The sequence below is a fragment of the Schistocerca piceifrons genome, chromosome 1 (assembly GCF_021461385.2).
Source record: "Schistocerca piceifrons isolate TAMUIC-IGC-003096 chromosome 1, iqSchPice1.1, whole genome shotgun sequence".
NCBI lineage: Eukaryota > Metazoa > Arthropoda > Insecta > Orthoptera > Acrididae > Schistocerca > Schistocerca piceifrons.
The window spans coordinates 1,006,469,546-1,006,489,652 of record NC_060138.1 but is presented as its reverse complement, the minus strand read 5'-3'; the positions used below and the strand labels follow the sequence as shown (position 1 = coordinate 1,006,489,652).

At 39.1% G+C, this 20,107-nt stretch overlaps 1 protein-coding gene across 1 annotated transcript in view; it reads right to left on the bottom strand.

Moving 5' to 3' along the window:
- LOC124796788 (zinc finger protein 12-like) overlaps positions 1–20,107 on the bottom strand; it is a 112,743-nt gene that overhangs the window by 69,182 nt on the left and 23,454 nt on the right. Inside the window, exons 5-6 of the mRNA XM_047260727.1 lie at positions 7,223–8,143; positions 6,918–7,091 (exon numbers count right to left, since the gene is read on the bottom strand). Of these exons, the coding sequence (XP_047116683.1) occupies positions 6,918–7,091; positions 7,223–8,143 (1,095 nt within the window). The remainder of the gene's footprint in view (positions 1–6,917; positions 7,092–7,222; positions 8,144–20,107) is intronic.

Sequence of the window (20,107 nt, the reverse complement as noted above, 5' to 3'; positions counted from 1 at the left end):
GAATTTCAGCTTCATCTGCTGTCACATTCATTGGAACCTGTAGACTCCATATTGTGCCTCGCTGACCGAGCTTACACATTCTACACCTATCTAAATCTGGCGGAGGTACTTTGAGTACGTCTATCGATTCTCCCTTCTATTCCAGTCTCGTACTGTTCATGGAAAGAAAGATTGTCAGGACTTCCAACAAATTTTGGCTTTTTGGCAAATATTCATGAAGCTATCATGATGCAGGAACTTCTGGTTCAAGGTTCATTTGGCCCTCCCTCCAACCTTCCCTCTGTTGAGGAGCAACTCACGCATCTTTGGTTGAGTGCTCATCTGCAATGGCTCGCCTTACGATACCGCTTGCTCACTTCACTTCTGAGTGTGCTGCAACCAACACTCTCCACAATTACATCAATGTTCTCCAGCAGTGGGTCGATGTGGCATCTGTGGAATTAGCACAGGCGTATCAGCTGCTACAACAACTGTCATCTGCACAACAATGTCATGATTCCATTACGCCAGTACTGACAGGGTGTATACGTGAACGACGAAAAAAATTCCCGGATTTCCCGGTTGAAAATACACTTTCTCCTGGATGAAAATACATTTTTTCCGTTTTAAGTAACAGTATACTTTTTCTCAAAACTGTAAAACTTACCAATCCTTTAAATGGTTGTGGTTTTATACATCGGTGTAGAATTTCCCGGCACTTTAGAAAACGAAACTCAGGGGAAAGACAAGTTTTAGAAATATGTCTGATGTGCAGCAACGTGTACACTGCATATTTTTGTATTACAAAAGTATAAAATGAAATTCCACCAAACATCGCATGTTACTTTCTGAAGGATTGAAATTGAGATTGCGATGTGCTTTTGTAAGCCAGTTGTAGCTCATGTCAAGCGATATCATCAGCCGATGACAGCGGATATTCAGATCATAGGACACGTGATGAAGTCAGCCAATAGCAACATCACTGTAAAGTAGCGCAAACACACAAGTAGGTAAAGGTAATGGTTTAAATTAATATACATACGTACACAGCGTTGCTACAAGAAAAGAAAAGCTTTCACACTTAATATTGGTCACTAAGATTAATAGAATGCAAGAGAAGCTAAGCTTTAACACATAATGATCATTTTTGTGCGTGTTACACTTTAAAGATACAGCACAAAAATGTGCCAGTAAATTTTTTTAACGACAACATAAATGTCTGATCTTCTGGGCTCGAAAATATTCTAAATGGTTGCCCTCAAAGATTTTATTTTTGAATGAGAGTCAAATGCTCTGTGACTTAAGAAATTCATCAGACATTTGTGCGCACAGAGTTCATCTTGCGTAAAAGGAAATTTACTTTGAAAGTAATGCTTTCCAAACAACCATTCGCAATATTTTCCCACGACCTGTTAGAAACAGAATCGTTTCAGCAGTTGCCAGAGCGCGCCAAATAACAGGTGTCGCAGCACTTGCGCAGCTACGATGATGTAGGAAGCTCATATGTTCGCACGTGTAAAACATTAAAAGATCTTACATTACGTCATAAAAGAAACAAGACATTAGAGGACACTCCAAGAGCATGGGAATTTTGTCAACTATACTAAAATGCATCATTCGGCTTAAAGTGCACATTCGTATGTCCAGATTCAGATGTAAATTTTCTTGGAGTACCTGTACTGTATTATCCTCATGTTTAGTTCTTTATTAAGCCATAATGCCATACATACTAGAAGATGAAAACGTGAACTTGAAATGCAGCGAACAGTTGAAACTAGCCAATAATGTGGAATTAAACACTTGGTTTCAAATAAATTGACTGCCTCAGCAGAAAAGATTAGTAAAAGTCAAATTTCTTTAACAAACCGGCAAAAATAACTTCATTGTTCTGCAAGGCGATTAACGCTTGACTGTCAGAAACAAAATAAAATCTGAAACTAATCACATATTTTAGCCTTCCGCGATGATGTGCATGTATTTTAATTCACTTGATAGCTCATGACCACAGAAATCCGTTTTGTTTTCATTTGAAGTGAGAGCAATAAATGAAGAGGATACAGCAGAATCACTTAACGTAAACACAGGTCACATGGAGACTACCACCTCCCACTACAACTCAGACTGCTCCGTAAATCAGTTCCGGATCTAGGATACCAAACCGGGGAAATATTAGACAGTGGCGCTCCCCCCTCCCATGAGCATTTGAGGTAGGATGCCAAAAATTTAAAAATCGACTTTTCAAAAAATCTTCATTTTGTAGCGCACATCTTTCTGAAGAGTCTGATACATAAAACATATATATTCAAGGAAACATAAAATTTTCTTTTATTTTTAAATGTTCAAATGTGTCTTAAATCTTATGGGACTTAACTGCTATAGTCATCAGTCCCTAAAGAGGGAACGTAAGACATGTTATTTGGTATTAAGTGTGGCAAAGTGCAGTGCCACGCCTCTCCATACAGCATTCTTCCATTGCACATCTCTTGTATTTCACTTTGTGGAATTCAGACATGTAATATTTTTTAATGGAATGGGTGCCACCAAACCATATTCACGCCAGTGGAAATTAAAATGTCCTGTGGTGCCTCTCCTGCACCCAGTCGGCCGGTTTGACATCCTGCTCCTCTTTAAAAAAAAATCTCGGTATTAATACTGGTTGAGATTATTTGTAACCGGCAGAACAAGAACTCTTCAGAAAATTTGCAGTCTTTACTGCCTATTAGCTAATAACTTGCTGATTTGTGTGACACAAAATTAAATATAGGATACATAAAATGAGTAAAGACAAGGGACAAGCAAGACAGTACATGATTCTTCAATCGTTAAGTCCTAGCTTCTTTTCTCTCTAATCTTGCCACAGCTTTATATGGTGTACTTTCCTTTCTGGAAAAGAATCTACTACCTCATCAAAGTTCGTCAACGTTTTACTACATGAAAAAACGAAATGTCGTTGTCTAATACTAGAAAAGCTGTTAATACAAATTGTACCCAAGACTGGTGTGGTTTCTTGATCTGATTACATGTGTTTTGTCACCCCCATTTGTCTACAGGAAAGTTTATTTCTAGATGCGACGGGGATTCCCCTGGCAGAGACATCATGTACACTATGCACGCATTCAAAAATCACCTTACGATTCTTTCAGAAATCGACTTAGAATTTGTTTAAAAATGTTCAAAAACCAACATGGATGTGTTCAAAATCATATGAGAAATCAATAGACCAATGTGCGCTGGGTGCTTTGTGAAACAAGGTATTTTTCCTCAATAATATGAATTGCCCCCCCCCCCCCCCTCCTCGTTTTGCCAGCCCCCTTGTTCCCGGCCTGTTGCGCATACATGAATCTGGCAGCTTAGGCGCACAAGTAAAATTTTTCCGGATAGCATCAGCATCTGGCTGCTTGCTGCAATTGCTTATACAGCTAACTGCCACACTTCTGTAGCCAGAAGCAGGAGAAGGTACTACTAAAATGAGACTCAACTGCACATGCGGATAAGCTCACTCCCAAGCGCTCAAACGAATCTAATGTAAAGGTGTGACGTCATGCCCATCAGAGGCAATTTGTCGTTATGAAACATTGCATTGTCTTCCTAAAGCCTTTGACACATTTTACTGTTGGCAGACGCTTGTAAGAGCACTATGTTTTGTTGTTATATATGGTGAATTTCCCTTGCAACTTAAATTTTATTTTCGTTTCTTTTTCTCTCATTAGTTTTTTATTGCTGCAGTATTATTCTGCAGTAGCGAGATACAGTAATATTCTTAGTTACAGTATTGGTTCTTAACAGTCAAAGTTACAAAAATTTAACTGAAAACTAAAACAATGAAAAATTCCCAGAATTCTAAAAAATTCCCGGGTTTTTCCCGGATCTCCCGGTTGTCCCGGGTCGTATACACCCTGACTGAGAGTGGACTCACAACAGCTGTCTTAACTGCTTAGGTAAGAAACACTACATCTTCCAGTACCAACTTACAGCACTTCCCCCTTGCGCATGTCGACCATAAAATTTTCCTCATAGTGCCAGATGACTCTTACCTACCAGGCATTACTAATAGTATTTAAAATCAATACCACTGGGAGCCTCCTGTTCGTCACAGAGCCCTTTAGCTCAATCCAAAAAAAGAACTCCACCAAGCCAAACCCATTGTAAGTGAGCTCCTTAGTTCAGGCTTGTGCATCAATCAGCTAGCAACTGGTCTTCTCCCCTAAACCTTGTGCAAAAAAAAGACGGTTTGGCCAGGCTCTGGGGAGATTATAGGACTCTTAATGCTCGCACCATTATAGACAACTATCCAATCTAGCACATACAAGACTTTGCACAGTTGCTTAATGGTGCACAGGTGTATTAGTGTTTTGGACTGCTGCGAAGCCTTTCATCAGATTCCGATGGCCCAGAGGACATTCCAAAGACCTTGCTCTTGTTGTGAGCATACTACATAGGAATAGAGTCGAAACAAACTATGAGAAATTTCAACTGCGCGAATGAGACGTCACCTTCCTCGGCCATGCAGTTTCAGCAGATATCATCTGTCCCACCTCTGACCAGGCTGATTTCACTAAACACCTTGCTCTTCCCAGTGACTAACATGAGTTGTGCTTGTTTCTCGGCATTATCAAATTTTACAGACAACACATTCCTCAAGTTGCATCCCTTCAGGCCTCCATCATTGATGCCCTTAAAGGTATAAACATTTTTGGCACCAGGAAGATATGCATCAGGCTTTTGATCCACTAAAGTCAGCTCTTTCCCATCCTATTCCAGATCCTCGTATTTCCATTATAACCAACGCAAATGATTTGTCAATACACACAGTGTTACAGCAACACATGGGCGATACAACAAAACCTTCGACATTTTTTTCCGAGAAACTGACAGCCTCTCGGTGCAAACGGTCCACATTTGACTGCAAATTACAGGCAGTCTGCAAAGCGGTACGATACTTTCATGATGACTGAGGGCCGTGAGTTCACCATCTACAGAGATCACCAAACCTTAAAAGATGCGGTAACCCCCCTCCCCCCGTGTGGACTCTATAACCTTCCCCATCACTATGGACGAGCTTGCCAACCTTCAAGTAAACGACCCAGAGTAGTCAAAAATGCTTCAGGATTCGAACTGTGTTCTAACGCTCGAGCAGTCTTGGGCTCCACAATGCCTATCTTCTGGGACACTTCGACAGGTAGAATCTGCTCGGTTGTCCCCACCTCCCTCCACTGTACAGTTTTACAGTTTTTGACTCCCTTCAAGGCCTTACCCATCCAGGTATTTAAGCTACAACTACAATCATAACAGAACACTTCAACTGGCCGGGGGATTAAAAAGGACTATAGGGAGTGGATACATGCATATATACCACGCCAAAGGAGCAAAGTCAGAAGACATGTCCAACCACCCATTGGAACATTTAGAATACCAAAGGGCAAATTACAACATGTACACATTGATATCATTGGTCCTCTACACTCGTCCGATTGCTTCCACTTCATCCTGTCTAATACTGATCATACGACATGGTGGGTTGAAGCCATCCCACTCTCCGATATCATGGCTGAGACTATAGCTCTTCCCTTTGTCAGTCCCTGTATTGCTCAATTTGGTTGCCCGTCCACAGTCATCAGAGACCAGGCCACCACTTTGAGTCAGTATTGTTCTCCCACTGGTGCGAGCTCTGTGGGTCGGAAAAATTCCACATAACAGCACACAACCCTCAGCGTAATTGTTTAGTTGGGAGATGGCATTGTACTCTGAAGGCGGCATTACCACGGCGGCTCTTGGTCTTCCACACTCCAATAGGTTCTACTCTGGGTGCACACAGTGCATGAAGACAAACTGCAAGCCTTATTAGCAGAGGTCTTATATGGCGAAGCCCTTGTCCTACCTGCTCAGTTTGTTGAGCCAGTGACCATTCTAACCACAGATGAGCCAGAATTGGTTAAATGAATGCTCAAATGCATTTCTAAAATACATTAAAATACATACCCACCCTGCCCCTCCCCCTTCCAAAGGCTCATACCATTCCTCATGCATACTGTAACTATGTTATGCTTCATGACGACTCAGTCAGAGCCATACTCCAGCCCCCCTACTCTGGCCTGCACAGAGTGCTCAGAAGAGGACAGAACACTTTCAACATTCTATTTAATGGGAAGAAGGAAACAGTGTCTGTTAATCGGCTCAAGCCAGCCTGTTGTTTAGCTGACACCCCCCAACAGTATGGATGGTTGTTCCGATTCTACAGTTGTTGGTCCACAGGGGAAATTACCATTTCTCTTCCAAGTGATTCCTTTAGGGATCCTGCACTCCCCCAAGTGCAGTCTCTCTTCCTCTGCATGTGATTCTGTTCTTTTACGTAGATCACTGTTCCATGTCAATATCTACAGTCTTACCATTGACGACCTGTCTATTGGAAAGTGTAATGGCACCAACTTCATCTTCAATGTTCCTTCAACTCCACCACACGACACATCGTTGCACTACGACAGTGCCTGGCAGTGGGAATACAGTATCAGAAACTGTAGTTACAACTGATGCGGTGTTTTTTTATTTAAATAATGAAGACACAACTGCTGGCTTCTCAAAAAAACAATTATGATGAACAAAATTAAGTCAAACATTTCCACTTTCCAGATAGTTAACCAGTTCCAGTTATGTTAGTAGGTAAAGAGTGGAAAATTCTGATAAACTTTATTGGATAATAAACAAGCCGCTAGCAAGTATTCTGATGCCTGTTATGTACGTATATCATAAATAAACTATGAAAATGAAAGGGGGATCCTATAAATAATTTTTACCTCCTAAAAAGTTATTTCTGACACATTTTACATTTTCTTGCATTTTACACCATTGTTTTGAAGACCCTCAAAAATAGTACAAGCGCGTTTTCACTGTATACAATGACAGGAAGCACACACTAAGCAAAACTACCATCTTATTCTTACCTTATTGATATGTTTGTTCCTTTGATGTCTTATCAGAAGTTTATGATGGAGTGTTCGATAAGTGCACAAATCACACGACAGTTCTGACTCACTGTGAGTAAGTTCATGACGGCGTAAGTTTCCTAAACGAATGGTTTTGAAGCTGCATTTTTCACACTGATAAATGTTTGAAACCTGAAATACATATTTCAGTATCATATAAACAGAAATTCACACTGAATTTTAATAAACTGCACATTACATATCGATGAAGTAAACCATTGGGAACCAAGTAGTAGATACACAAAAACCATTTATGTAATTACCTGCTCATGCAGCTGCTTATGGCGTTGATAATGACTTTCACGCTTTGATTTGAATGAACACTGGGAACAGAAGAATTTAAATGGTGCCAGTTCTTCATAATTTTTTCTTCTCACTTTCTTGTTTGTATCTTTTGAAGCTTCCTTTCCTTGTGATATTTCTGTGGCATTTTTATCTCCTTGGAAAGTATCCACATTAGAACCTTTAATTTCTACAGGGAAGCAAACTACAGCATCTGCTACACTTCCCTTCTGGGGCATGCTGAATTGTGCATTTCTTTCATTCTCAGCAGAAATACTGACTGGAGCTTGTGACGGAGAAGAATTTTTAGGAATTTTCTTAGTGGTTTGAGAGTGAGAAGTTTGTCTTTTATTTTGTACTTTAAAATCATTAGGCACCATGCAACGGCGTTCCTCAGCAGTTTTTTCTGTATCTGAAGTATTCTCAGAATGTTGGGACTGAACAGTGTTCTCATAAGCAAGGTCATTTTTATGATTAGTTTTGGAGGTGGAATGATCTGTGTCTGGAGAACTATGATCACATACAAAAGCATTACCTTCTGCTGATGGAACATCTGTTTCTAATTTTACAGCTGAAGCTGCTGTATGAGTTTTTTCACGTACAACAAAATGTAAAAAATTTTCTATCTTATTCTTGCCATTGTAATCACATTGCACTTTTTTAATGTGTTTCCCGACATCACTGACTCCATTTGGTTGAGGTGTAACCTTAGCTTCAGATGACTGCACCCTTGATGCCAAATGTACATGGTTTGCCTTGGAACTTTCTCGTAAATTCACGTTCTTCTTCTGTGTTAGTACATCAGCAAAAGCTGAAGAGCTAACTGTTATATTAACATAAACTTCATTTCGTTCTGAATGGTTTTCTTGAGATAAATTTTTTCTGTCATGTGTAGAACTTATCTGGAAGAAAAAAAAAGTTACGTATGTTAAAAGAAAATATCAGAAAATTGTTCATCAATCAAACACTTCTGCACAATCGATGCAACAGTTTATCATTATGGGGCTATTATTCTACATTTACATACATACTCTGCAAGCCACCACATGGTGCATGGAAGAGGTGCCAGTACCACTATTAGCCATTCTCTTTTCTTTCACTCTCATAAATAGATTGTACATATGGCTCCGTATGAGCCCAAATTTCTCTTATCTTTTCTTTGTGGGCCTTACTTAAAATGTCCATTAGCATTCATAATGAAAGCTCACATTTATACATGTCTTTAACTATATATTCACGTACACATGTTAATGTCAGATGCAAATTAACGGAGCTGAAAATATGAAATGAAGTGTACAGGTTGCTCCTACAGTCTAGAATTTATTCTTAAATTATTTACATGTGATGTTCAGTTATAATTCAGTGTGGCCTATGTGTGGAGGTTGTTTGTTGCCTAGAAACTTGTATTGCTGACAAACTGACCTGTATGCACTTGGTATGTACAGCCAAGAATGAATACGGGGAAGGAATTGCCTGCTGAAAATCATATGCTGAAAGCTTGCCACGACATCAGGCGTAACTGCTACTGTTCACTTGCACTGGCACTCAGCTTGCTAGGACATACTTACCTAACACCTTCATGGACCTAGATCCAAAATGGCAAAGTTCTTTTCTATCATGATCACTCTCTGAACTTGCAGCTACTACTATGTCATCAGCAAATCTGATGCAGTATGTCTTTTCACTATCAATTAATTTCCTTTGTTTTCTCTTTCACATTTTGCATTCCTTCTTCATTTTATATATTCAGCAGGTATGGAGACACAGAACAGCCCTGCCTCAATCCTTTTCTGATTTCAGCATCCTTTTATATTAATTTTCATGCTCTAATATGTGAGCCCCTGGTAGCTGAGTGGTCAGCGCGACAGACTGTCAATCCTAAGGGCCCGGGTTCGATTCCTGGCTGGGTCGGAGATTTTCTCCGATCAGGGACTGGGTGTTGTGTTGTCCTAATCATCATTTCATCCCCATTGACGCGCAAGTCGCCGAAGTGGCGTCAAATCGCACCAGGCGAGCGGTCTACCCGACGGGAGGCCCTCATCACATGCCATTATTATTATTATTATTATTAAGCTCTAATATATGTGTAGTTCATAAACTATTTTTCTCTCCTTCCAGTCTAGCTAAATTTTCTTCATATTCCAAACTAATCTTCTCCAATTCATGGATCATTTGAGGAAACAACATGTACTTCTAAATGAGAGGAATCCATTGCAGTACATGGATTTTATGAAAACTTACTATTTACCTCTTTAATCTTGCACATGAAACTGTGAAATTTTTCTAAACTTAACATCAACAAAAAAAGAGTTGTGCCAAATATGAACATCTACAGCTCGTTTTCAACAAAGTAGCTCACTACTGTGCTTACCAAGCAGAGGTCACAGTTTCATGTCCCATGATAGGGTATTTCATATCATTAAAATCAAACTGAGAAAACTTGAAACCATAACCTTATCATCACACTATTATGAGGTTCTGAGCACCCATTTTATCTGTAGGGTTCTTGACAATTGGCATATGTACGATTTCAAGACCACTGCACACAGTTTAATACAAGACAAGCTACCATTCAAAAGTTTTGTAGCTAGAATTCTTTTTTATAAATAAGGAAACCAAGTTAGTGCCATCTGCAAAGTCTAAACAACATACTACTTCTCTCTGATCAGCTGTAAGAAAACCTAGAAACCATGTGACTGTCAAAAAAAGCTGACAGTGTAAAGAAACTTGAGACATTTGTTACTACATCATCAGAAGCCCAAGAGTTCTATGAGAAGGCCCTAGAGTGTAGCAGTGAATGTAACAATGAAAATAATGAAGTACAGTCCCATAATCAATCAATTTATTGAATTACTGTTTGTTCACTACATTAAACTAGGGCATTACTGCTACAAAATAATCACACTGTCGATTTTAAGTTTTGGAATAAATCATGTTTTTTCACATTTTCTGTTTGCAACTGAAAGTGCATAGAAAAGTTTTTCCATCATTGTATTATGTATCCAGAGTTTACTTGTGAAATATACTGTTCAAATAATTCAATAAAATGTGTTTCCTGGAAATTTCGTTTTTTGTATAAGTCTATTTTTGTGAAAAAACTCATGTATTTTATTTATTTGTTTTAAATATATTCAGGTGTACCTTATAAACATGGGATGAAATGAACAGCGACCCGTAATTTGTGCAATTAACTGCCTATGCTGTTGTAAACATAGTTATTATTCTGCTTATTATGAAATCCTCTGGCAAATTTACTATATCAATAGGATTACATATACTGAACAGTTATGTCTGGTTTTCTTTTCCTGTAGTTCATTTGTATTATTTTATTCCATTTTTATTTTCCATTTCACTTACTTCACTATTTCAATTATACTAATCTTTATTTAATTTTAATCACCATACTGGTAACTACTGGTTATTGCTTCCTTTGTTCCTCCAGAAAAGTCTTCCTCGTTTCCTCTTCCACTCCTTCTAGATGCCACTGACTTAGATTGTTCTTGTTCTTCTTCATGTGACGTTGCATTTAATTAACAACAGTATATGATCACAGTCTAGATCTGGTCATAGATGACTGGGGAGTTTTAACCTGAGTCCTCTGTTTAACTCAAATGTAGTCTGATTGGTATCTTCCAACATTTGGTGCAATTCATGTACATTTTCTTTTAAGAAGGATTTTAAAGAGTGTCTCAGTAATTATCAATAATTACCAGCTCATTTTGACTACAGAAATGAATAATTTTGCCTGTTTGGTTGGTTTCTCCTTATATACAGCTCTTGGTTCACATCCACATCCAACCATCTGGATTTAAGTTTTCTGTTATTTTCCTAAATTGCTCCAGCAAATGCTGGGATGGTTCCTTTGAAAGGGCATGGCTGATTTCTTTCTCTATACCTGAAACAATCGGATCTTGTGCTCTTTCTCTAATGACCTCAATGTTTACATGACTTTAAACCCTAACCTACCTTCCTTCATCTAAAGCTTTTGTGTGTGTGTGTGTGTGTGTGTGTGTGTGTGTGTGTGTGTGTGTGTATGCGTATCTCTATGTCCTCTTCAGATATTTTGTAAGAGGTGATCTACACCCATAACCAACAAGCAAAGTCCAACACAAGCCATTTCTCTCTGTTACAGATAGAGAATAACACTGTATATAATATGATATCTCTTGTGGTGTGGACCCCACTTCACACATCAACACTGACTTAGGCCTTCACGGTGCCGGATTATATGCAGGAGCCTGGGGTGATCCCATCAGAGAAGGCAGCTGAGGATCAGCACCAACTGAATAGAAGTGCCTCAGTGGTCAACAGAAATGTTGTTTCAGTTACTCAGTTTCCATGGTAATGTCAGATGGTGCCACCCCACCCCACCCCACCCCACCCCTCCCTTCACTTCTATCCCATCCCCAAGCAGCAACTACAGGAGCAGAATATGCAAGTAGTGTGCGGTCTGGGGGAGAAGCCACTGAGGAAGGTAGCTGGTCAGTGTCCATGGGCATCACTGGGGAAAGTTGAGGTACAACAAGTTTCGATGGAACCAGAGGGTCCACCATGGGTGGAGGAACAGGTGAATGCCAACCAGGATGTTGGAAGTGAAGACCGTTACATTGGTGGTGCTGAAGTCGGTGGGCAGAAGCCATGGTATAAAACACGAACCCATGGTGAGCGGAGATTGTCTCATTAGTCTAGGTTGGCTGGTGCTCAAACTGATGCGCCCAGACTGGAGTGCCCAGTTGGGAGGGAGAGACCTTAGTGATGATGTGTACCAGTGGCGAGTGCAGTATAACCAAAATGGTGCAATGAGGATAACCATGAAGCTGCTCCTCTGGACCGCAGCCTTTGATCTTGGTAGCTCTGTAAGCTGCTGGAAAGCTAAAGAGAGCATTAGATACAGTTTTTGACATCATTTCCCTGTGGATATGGTTTTAAAGGTGCGATATAGTACACTGCATGGCTTTTGAAGACTGGGTGAAAAGGCACAGTGTGAAGGTGTTGAATCTCATTAAGAGTGCAAAACCATTCGAAGTCACAGGAGGTAAACACCATCCCCTTATCAGAAACTGAGATACATGGTGTGCCTTCAAGGGCAAATACTTTTTCCAAGCCCATGGTAGTAGCATCAGTAGTGACCTGATACATGTGTAACACAAAAGGGAAGTGTAAAAAGGAATCAATCATGATCAACCACGAGTTCAAAAAACAGACCAGTAAAATATAAGTGGTTGTGCTCTTGTAGTTTTACAGTATAAGGTCAGAGAGAGAGAGAGAGAGAGAGAGAGAGAGCCACTGGGAAGGTGCTGCTTACTGGGCCAGACAGGCAGAACACTGGCAGACCAGGTCTGCAATGTCTGAGTCAATATTTGACCAGAGTCGTAGTCACATCAAATTTTTCATCCAGGGCACCCTCCGATGGGCAGTGTGAAGGCTGAAAAGATAGAGGAAGCAGGATGCAGTGGTATTTGCCTGAGAACAAAAACAGAAGGCCTTGATTTAGGTGTAGCTGGTGCTGCCTTGATCAACAGGAATGAATTTCTCAATTGGGAGGCATGTCCGGCCATTTGTGTTGTACAAAGTGAATAAGATGTCAATTATCGGGTTCTTGAAAGTGGCCTTCACTACGTCACAAAATGTTAAGGAAAGGTGGAAACAGTCTGATCCAGATCTGAATCAAGCTAGAAACACACCAATTCCTGTTGTCAGTGGCTGGGTTAGGTCCAATGGGGAATTGGGACAGTGGGTCTGCATTTGCGTGTAATGTCACTGCTTGATAGTGGATAGAATAATGACAAGTACGATGCCCGATATTGAAGGCAATGGGTGGTCTGATTTGGTAGGGGATGCTTGGGGTCAAGATAGTGAACAACAGACAACAATACATGACAAGATGAAATTTCTGCCCACAAAGGAATAATTTAAATTCCTCAACTGCATGAATAACATCAAGGGCCTCACACTATTTGAGAATAGCACTGCTGAGAAGCAATTAAGGTCTTGGAGGCATACATGACAGGGTGTTTGATGCCATCAGTGTAATAATGGGAGATGACTGTGCATATATCATGGGGCAGATGCATCAATTGCTACTACCAGATGTGAACCATGCATATTATGTCATTTAGCATGGATCCTGTTTAAGGAACTCCTTTAAAGCGTGGAAAATTTGAAAGCCAGGTGACCATTTGAAACACATGCCTTGGTGCCACAGCTGGTTCAGTGGGTAAAAGAATTCTGCTAGGTCTGCAACAAATCGGCTACAACAGTTAATCTAACCTAAAAACACTTGTAAGTCTTTGACATTTATGAGGAGCTACACTTTACTGATTGCTACAACATAATCCTTTGCTGGTTCCAGTTTATTTTCCTAGAGGTTAAATCCTAAATATGACTGCATAAAAGAGCAATTGGGCATGCTGCATTTAAGTCCTGATGTTGCCAGCACCCAAAACGAAAGCTTGAGGTTGTGAAGGTGATCTACAGAGTTGCATCTGTGAGAATAAATAAATAAAAACACATCAAGGTAAATAGCACAGTTGGGAATGTCCTGTAGTAGATGATACACAAAACACTCAAATATGGCAGGGACTGAAGAGATTCCAAAAGATAACAGATTATAACAATAAAGGCATTATCGCATGTTTAGTAGCAGATAAGTTTGTGATGCTGCATCCAATGGGGATTTGAAAATATGCCTCCATGAGGTCAGTTTTACTGAATAAAGTGCCATGGTATAACTCCGCAAGGAATTCATCCAGGGCTGGTAGATGGTAAGTTTCCACCTCAGCTTGTGCATTGGTTGTTACTTTGAAATCGACACAAAGCCTCAAGATGCTGTTAGGTTTGCATATTGTTGATGGTTAGTGGTCCACTGTCTATGGAGAATAGACATTAATACTTCTTCATGAGTGAGCCTATCCAGCTCTGTTTTGAGATTAGTGGCCCATTGACTATGGTGCATAGGCTTTAACACTTCTTCATGATTGGGTCTATCCACCTCTGCTTTGATGGTGTCTTAAGAGCCAAGGGCACTGGATGAGCTTTGGAAATATGTGCGACCACCTTCTCTTTAAGACTGATACGAGCTACAAAATCAGTTGTCTTCTCTAGTCCAGGTGATATAATTTGGGTATATTTATCACAGAGAATCTTTAAGGCAGTGCCAAGACCCTTTTGATTACATGGCACACACTGTTTCACAAACCGTAAATCCAAAAGTGTAGAAAAAGTCTACCCCAAAAACATTGCTACCTTTGGATTCAGTTACCACCACAAAATATAGTGGATGAATGGCTTGGGTATAAGTAAATAAAACTGAAAATTTCCCTTGTAAAGGTACAGTGATGTCTTTAGACCCAAACATTTGTCTCATCTGCTTGCAACAGCTGCAACACAGATGCACCAGGGTCCAAAAGTAACCTCATAGGGAGTCTGTCACTGAATGTGTCCACATACATTTTCTGACCTTCGTTATGAGAAGTCGGCAGTTCCATAGATTGCCAACTCACATCTCAAGTTTGAGCCTGTTTCTAGTGGAACTGCTAAAAACATTCGTATTTTAAGTGCCCCTTTTGCCACACCCATTGCAAGTTGCCTGGCAATGAGGGCACACACTGCGAACATGGCAAAGGAAACAATATTTACATTATGGCCACATGTGTGATTTTTCCAGAAGGAATCAAGCTGTAAAAAAAATGTGGCAGAAACAGAACTGCAGCATCTAAATGAGGATGAGCACACAGCATTGGAATTCATGCTACCACTGAACAGGCGGGACACATCTTCAAGGTCACATGCAGAAGAATGCACTCCAACCTATTTCTCTGCGGAAGTTTCAGCTGCTCGAGTGATCACACAAGCAGTGTTTCAAGCAGCATTCAGTCATGATGAACTCCAGACTAGAAGGTTTCAGTGTTGATGTGCAACATGGATTATGTGGACAGTGTATTGTTAATTCTTGAGCGATGAAAAATATGCATGTATTTACAGCCTATAAAAACAAGAGTGTGAAGACATAGTCATGACTAGCAGTTACCACAGGACTTGCTGCAATAGTGTGTGAGGAAATGCAACTGGAATAAATAAACACAGAGTTGGTAGCTATGAAAACTATACAAAAAAAAGTTTGATTTTTTTATTTCACATATATTTACAAGCAAGTTGTTCTTCCTATTCTGGTTAGGACAATCATCTAATATTTATTCCTTACAGTAGTTTTGCCAAGGCACTGATCAATGATTAAAACTGAAATAATGTGCAAACTGGTCTTTTACAAATTCTCTGACTGTGTTGCCTCTAGTTCTACATGCACTCATACATGTCACGAACATATCAGAGAGTCCTCGATGTTGTACGAGCCAACAACCTTGACATAACTGTGAAATACATAACATGTTGTAACTGTAATGCCAAAAAATTCAACATTCACATTTATCAGCTAGTGCAAAATCCACAATTTACTTGCTAAAATAACAAATGTGATTCAACAAAATGCCTAGCCTTTAATGATCTGTACATAAATGTTAATTTTTTTCTAGAAATGATCTTAGATGTTCTCAAACAGAGCACATGCAAAGCTGAAAGTCTCCTTGTGGAAGTTGTCAATCAAGAGACAGGCGAGATCTCGATGAAAATTGTGAACAGCACTGCAAGTTTCATCAGAGATGCAGGCAAAAATGAAGACATTCTGGAAGAATGTGTCAAAAATTTATACATCTGGGAGGGAGCAGTCGTAGTTCGAGCAGTGCTGAAGAAGACTATTCTTGACAAGATTTTGAAAGTGATGCGAATGGTGTTCTCCCATTAATGTAACTACAACACACTCGGGAATGTAAGAAGGGAGCACATCACTAACCTGTCATCACATTATCAGTACTCTCTTTAGATTATAACTGTTAATATGCTGATAAATTATTCTGCTGCTCATTGCAGAACTAATTAATAATGCTAATACAGGATGTATACGCAGACAAGGAAAAAATTCCCAGATTTTTCCCAGATAAAAATACAACTTTCTTCTGGGTGAAAACAGGCTTTTTCTGTGTTAAGTGACAGTATATTTTCCCTTATAAATCCTTTGAATAGTTAAGGTTTTATACACGGGTGTAGGATTTCCCGGCACTTTAGAAAATGAAACTCAGGGGAAAAGACACGTTTTGGAAATATCTATGATGTGCAGCAACATGTACACTGCATATTTTCATTTTATGGAAGTATACATCGGAACTCTACCAACTTTCCAAATCATTGAAATGGAGATTGCGATGTGCTTTAGGAAGCCAGTCATAGCTCATGTCACCTGATCTTGCCAGCCGATGACAGCGGATATTCAGAGCATAGGACACGTGATGTAGTCAGCTAACAGCAACATCACTGTTAAGTAGCATGAACACAGAAACAGGGAAAGTTAATAGTTTAAATTAATATACATAGTGCTGCTACAAAACAACCAAAGCTTTCACATATAATATTGGCCTCTAAGGTTAATAAGCTGCAAGAGAAGCTAAGCTTTCGCATATAATGTTGATCTTTTTTGCACTTGTTACACTGTAAGATATATCACACAAATGTACAAGTAAAATTTTTAATAATGACATAAATGTCTGATCTTCACAGCTCGAAATTCTTCTAAATGGCTCATCATCAAAGAGTTGATTTTTAAATGAGTGTCTCTGCGATTTAATAAATTCATGGTACATTCTCGCACATAGTTCAACTTATGTAAAAGGATATTTACTTTGAAAGTAATGCTTTTCAAACCACCATTCACAATATTTTCCCGCGACCTCTTAGAAATAGGTTCTTTTCAGCAGTTGCCAGAGAGCACAGATAAAAGGCGACATCATGCTTGAGCAGCTATCATGACGTAGGCAGCCTGTATGTACGTACGTGTAAAACATTGAAAGTTCATACATTATGTCATAAAAGAAACAAGACATCAGAGGACACTCCAAGAGCATCGGAATTTCATGAACCATACTAAAATGTGCACATTTAAAGGGCATACTTAATGCGCACATTCGTATGTCGAGATTCCGAATGAAGTATACCTCGACCTGATATTAAGCTTTCCAATGTCGTTTTCAGGATGTAAGTTTTCTTGGAGCACCAGTACTGTATTATACCATGTTTGGTTCTTTATTTTAGCATAATGCCATACATGCTAGAAGATGAAAACATGCACTTGAAATGCAGCGAAAAGTTGAAACTAGCCAGTACTGTGGAATTAAACACTTCATTTCAAATACATTGACTGCCTCTGCAGGAAAAGGTTAATAAAAGTTAAATTTCTTTAGCAAACAGACAAAAATAACTTCATTTTTCCGCAAGGCAATTAATGCTTGACTTTCAGAAAGGTCGAAATAAAATAAAATCTGAAACTAATGACATATTTTATCCTTCCGTAATTATGTGAATGTATTTTAATTCACTTGATAGCTCCCAGCCACAGATATCCGTTTTGTTTTCATTTGACGTGAGAACAGTAAACTAAAAAGAAACACCAAAAAAAATTGAATTTTCAAAAATATGTTCATCTTGTAGTGCACATCTTTCTGAAAAGTCTGAAACATAAAACAAATGTGTTCGAGGAAACGTAAGAAATATTATTTGGTTTTAAGTGTGCCAAAGGGCAGTGCCACGCCTCTTCATAAAGCATTCTTCTGCTCCACATCACTGTATTTCGCTCTGTGAAATTGAAACGTGCATATTTTGTAATGGATGCCATAAAACTATATTCAGGACAGTGGAAATTGAAATGTACTGTGGTGTCTCTCCTGATCCCAGTCGGCTGGTTTGACAGCCTGCCCCTCCTTTTTTTTTTTTTTTTTTTTTTTTTTAGAAAATTTGCACTCTTTATTGCCTATTAGCTAATAACTTGCTGTTTTGTGTGACATAAAATTAAATGTAGGATACATAAAACCAATAAAGACAAGAGATAAGCACAATATTACACATTTCTTCAATCCTTACTTCTAGTATTTTTTTCTCTCTAATCTTGCTACAGCTTTACACGGCATGTTTTCCTTTCCGCGAAAGAATCTATTACCTCATTAAAATGTGTCAAATGTTTTGCTACATGAAAAATCGAAATGTCGTTATCTAATACTGAAGAAGCTGTTAACACAAATAATACCCAAGACTGGTGTGTTTTCTCGATCTGATTACGTCTATTTTGTCACTGTCTGCTAGATAAAAGAAAATAGCCCTTTCTAATATTGCAGCAATTTAGTAACACACGCCAAATAAACCAGACTGTTTTGGCAAAAATGGCCACTTTTAAGACGCGACAGGATATAGTTCTCGACGTACCAATATCAAATGCCTATTAGGCCTACTACAAGCAAAAAGCTTTATGTTAGGAAATAGTTTTACATTTCATTCATACACACCAGTTTCTCAATCACGAGATCGAAAAGTAGTATTACAAAATTTTTATATAAATTTGGAATCGTCTTACTCTTCCATAATTTGTGTGATGTCCCCGTTTCTTCTCCTTCCTCGTTCTAACAAACAATCTTGTCATCACCAATTCTGTAGCTATTCCTGCCACTGTCAAAATTTGTTCACCGATTAACTTCACTATCCCTTACAGAATCACAGGTTTTGTTATCCCGCAATTATTTTCCGGTTAGGCGTTATTACGTGTTTGTACAACACATTTTCCACGTTAATTCCAGAATAGAACTTATGCGGCTGCTAGCCGGGGACTGTAAACCGGTCCTTACTAGTGCAGCTACCTGGCCACAAATTTTCTGTAGAAATTTCATGTTCTTGGATACACCAAGAAGATAATACGTAATCTTTCTTACCTGTTATTCTTTTATTTCCATTCTGGTAGTCTGAATCTGTGGATTTCAGTAGTAATTATAACAATGCTGATCATTCGCAAACCCAATCAACCACAGAATCAGACAGCGATTGGCATTCATCCGTTCGGTTTTACTCTGCTCAGCTCGTATAGCCCCGTCCCCTCATGTCTGCGGAAAGTTTATTTCTAGATGCGACAAGCATTCTCCTGACAGAGACATCATGTACACTATGCAAGCATTCAAAAGTCAACTTATGATTCATTCAGAAATCAACTTAAAATGTGTTCAAAAACCAATAGGGAAGCGTTTCAAAATCATATGAATGATTGATAGACAAACGTGCACTGGATGCTAAGCGCTTTGTGAAACAAGTTTTTTTTCCTCAAGAATATGAATTTGGCGCCCCCTTTTTCCGGTAGCATCTAGCTGCTTGCTGTGACTGCTTGTACAGCCAACAGCCACATTTCTGTAGCCAGAAGCAGGAGAATCTACTAGTCAAATGTGACTCAACTGCGCATACGCATGAGACCGGTCATAACCGCTAAAACAAATCTAATGTAAGCAGTTGTGACTTCACGCTCATCGGAGGCAATTTGTTGTTATGAAGGATTGCATAGTCTTCTTAAAGCCTTTGACACATTTTGCTGTTGGCAGACGTTTGCATGAGCACTGGTTGTCATCGTCGTATATGGCGCATTTCCTTTGCAATTTAAGTTATTTTAGTTTTTTTTCTTTCGTTTGTGTTTTATTGTTGAAATTTTATTCTGCAGTAGAGGGATACAGTAATATCCTTTGTTAGAGTATCAGTTCTTACCAGTCAAAATTATAAAAATTTAACTGAAAACTAAAACACCGTAAAATTCCCGGAATTCTAAAAAATTCCCGGTTTTCTCCTGGATGAAAAAATTCCCAGGTTTTTCCTGAATCTCCTGGGATGTATACACCCTATAATATTTAGCAATGAAATGTGAATATTCAACAATTTGCAGAAATAATTTTCATTTCTATCGTGAAGTCTGCAGTCGGCTGACTATTGCATGGTCTTCAGGTGTTGATTGCAAA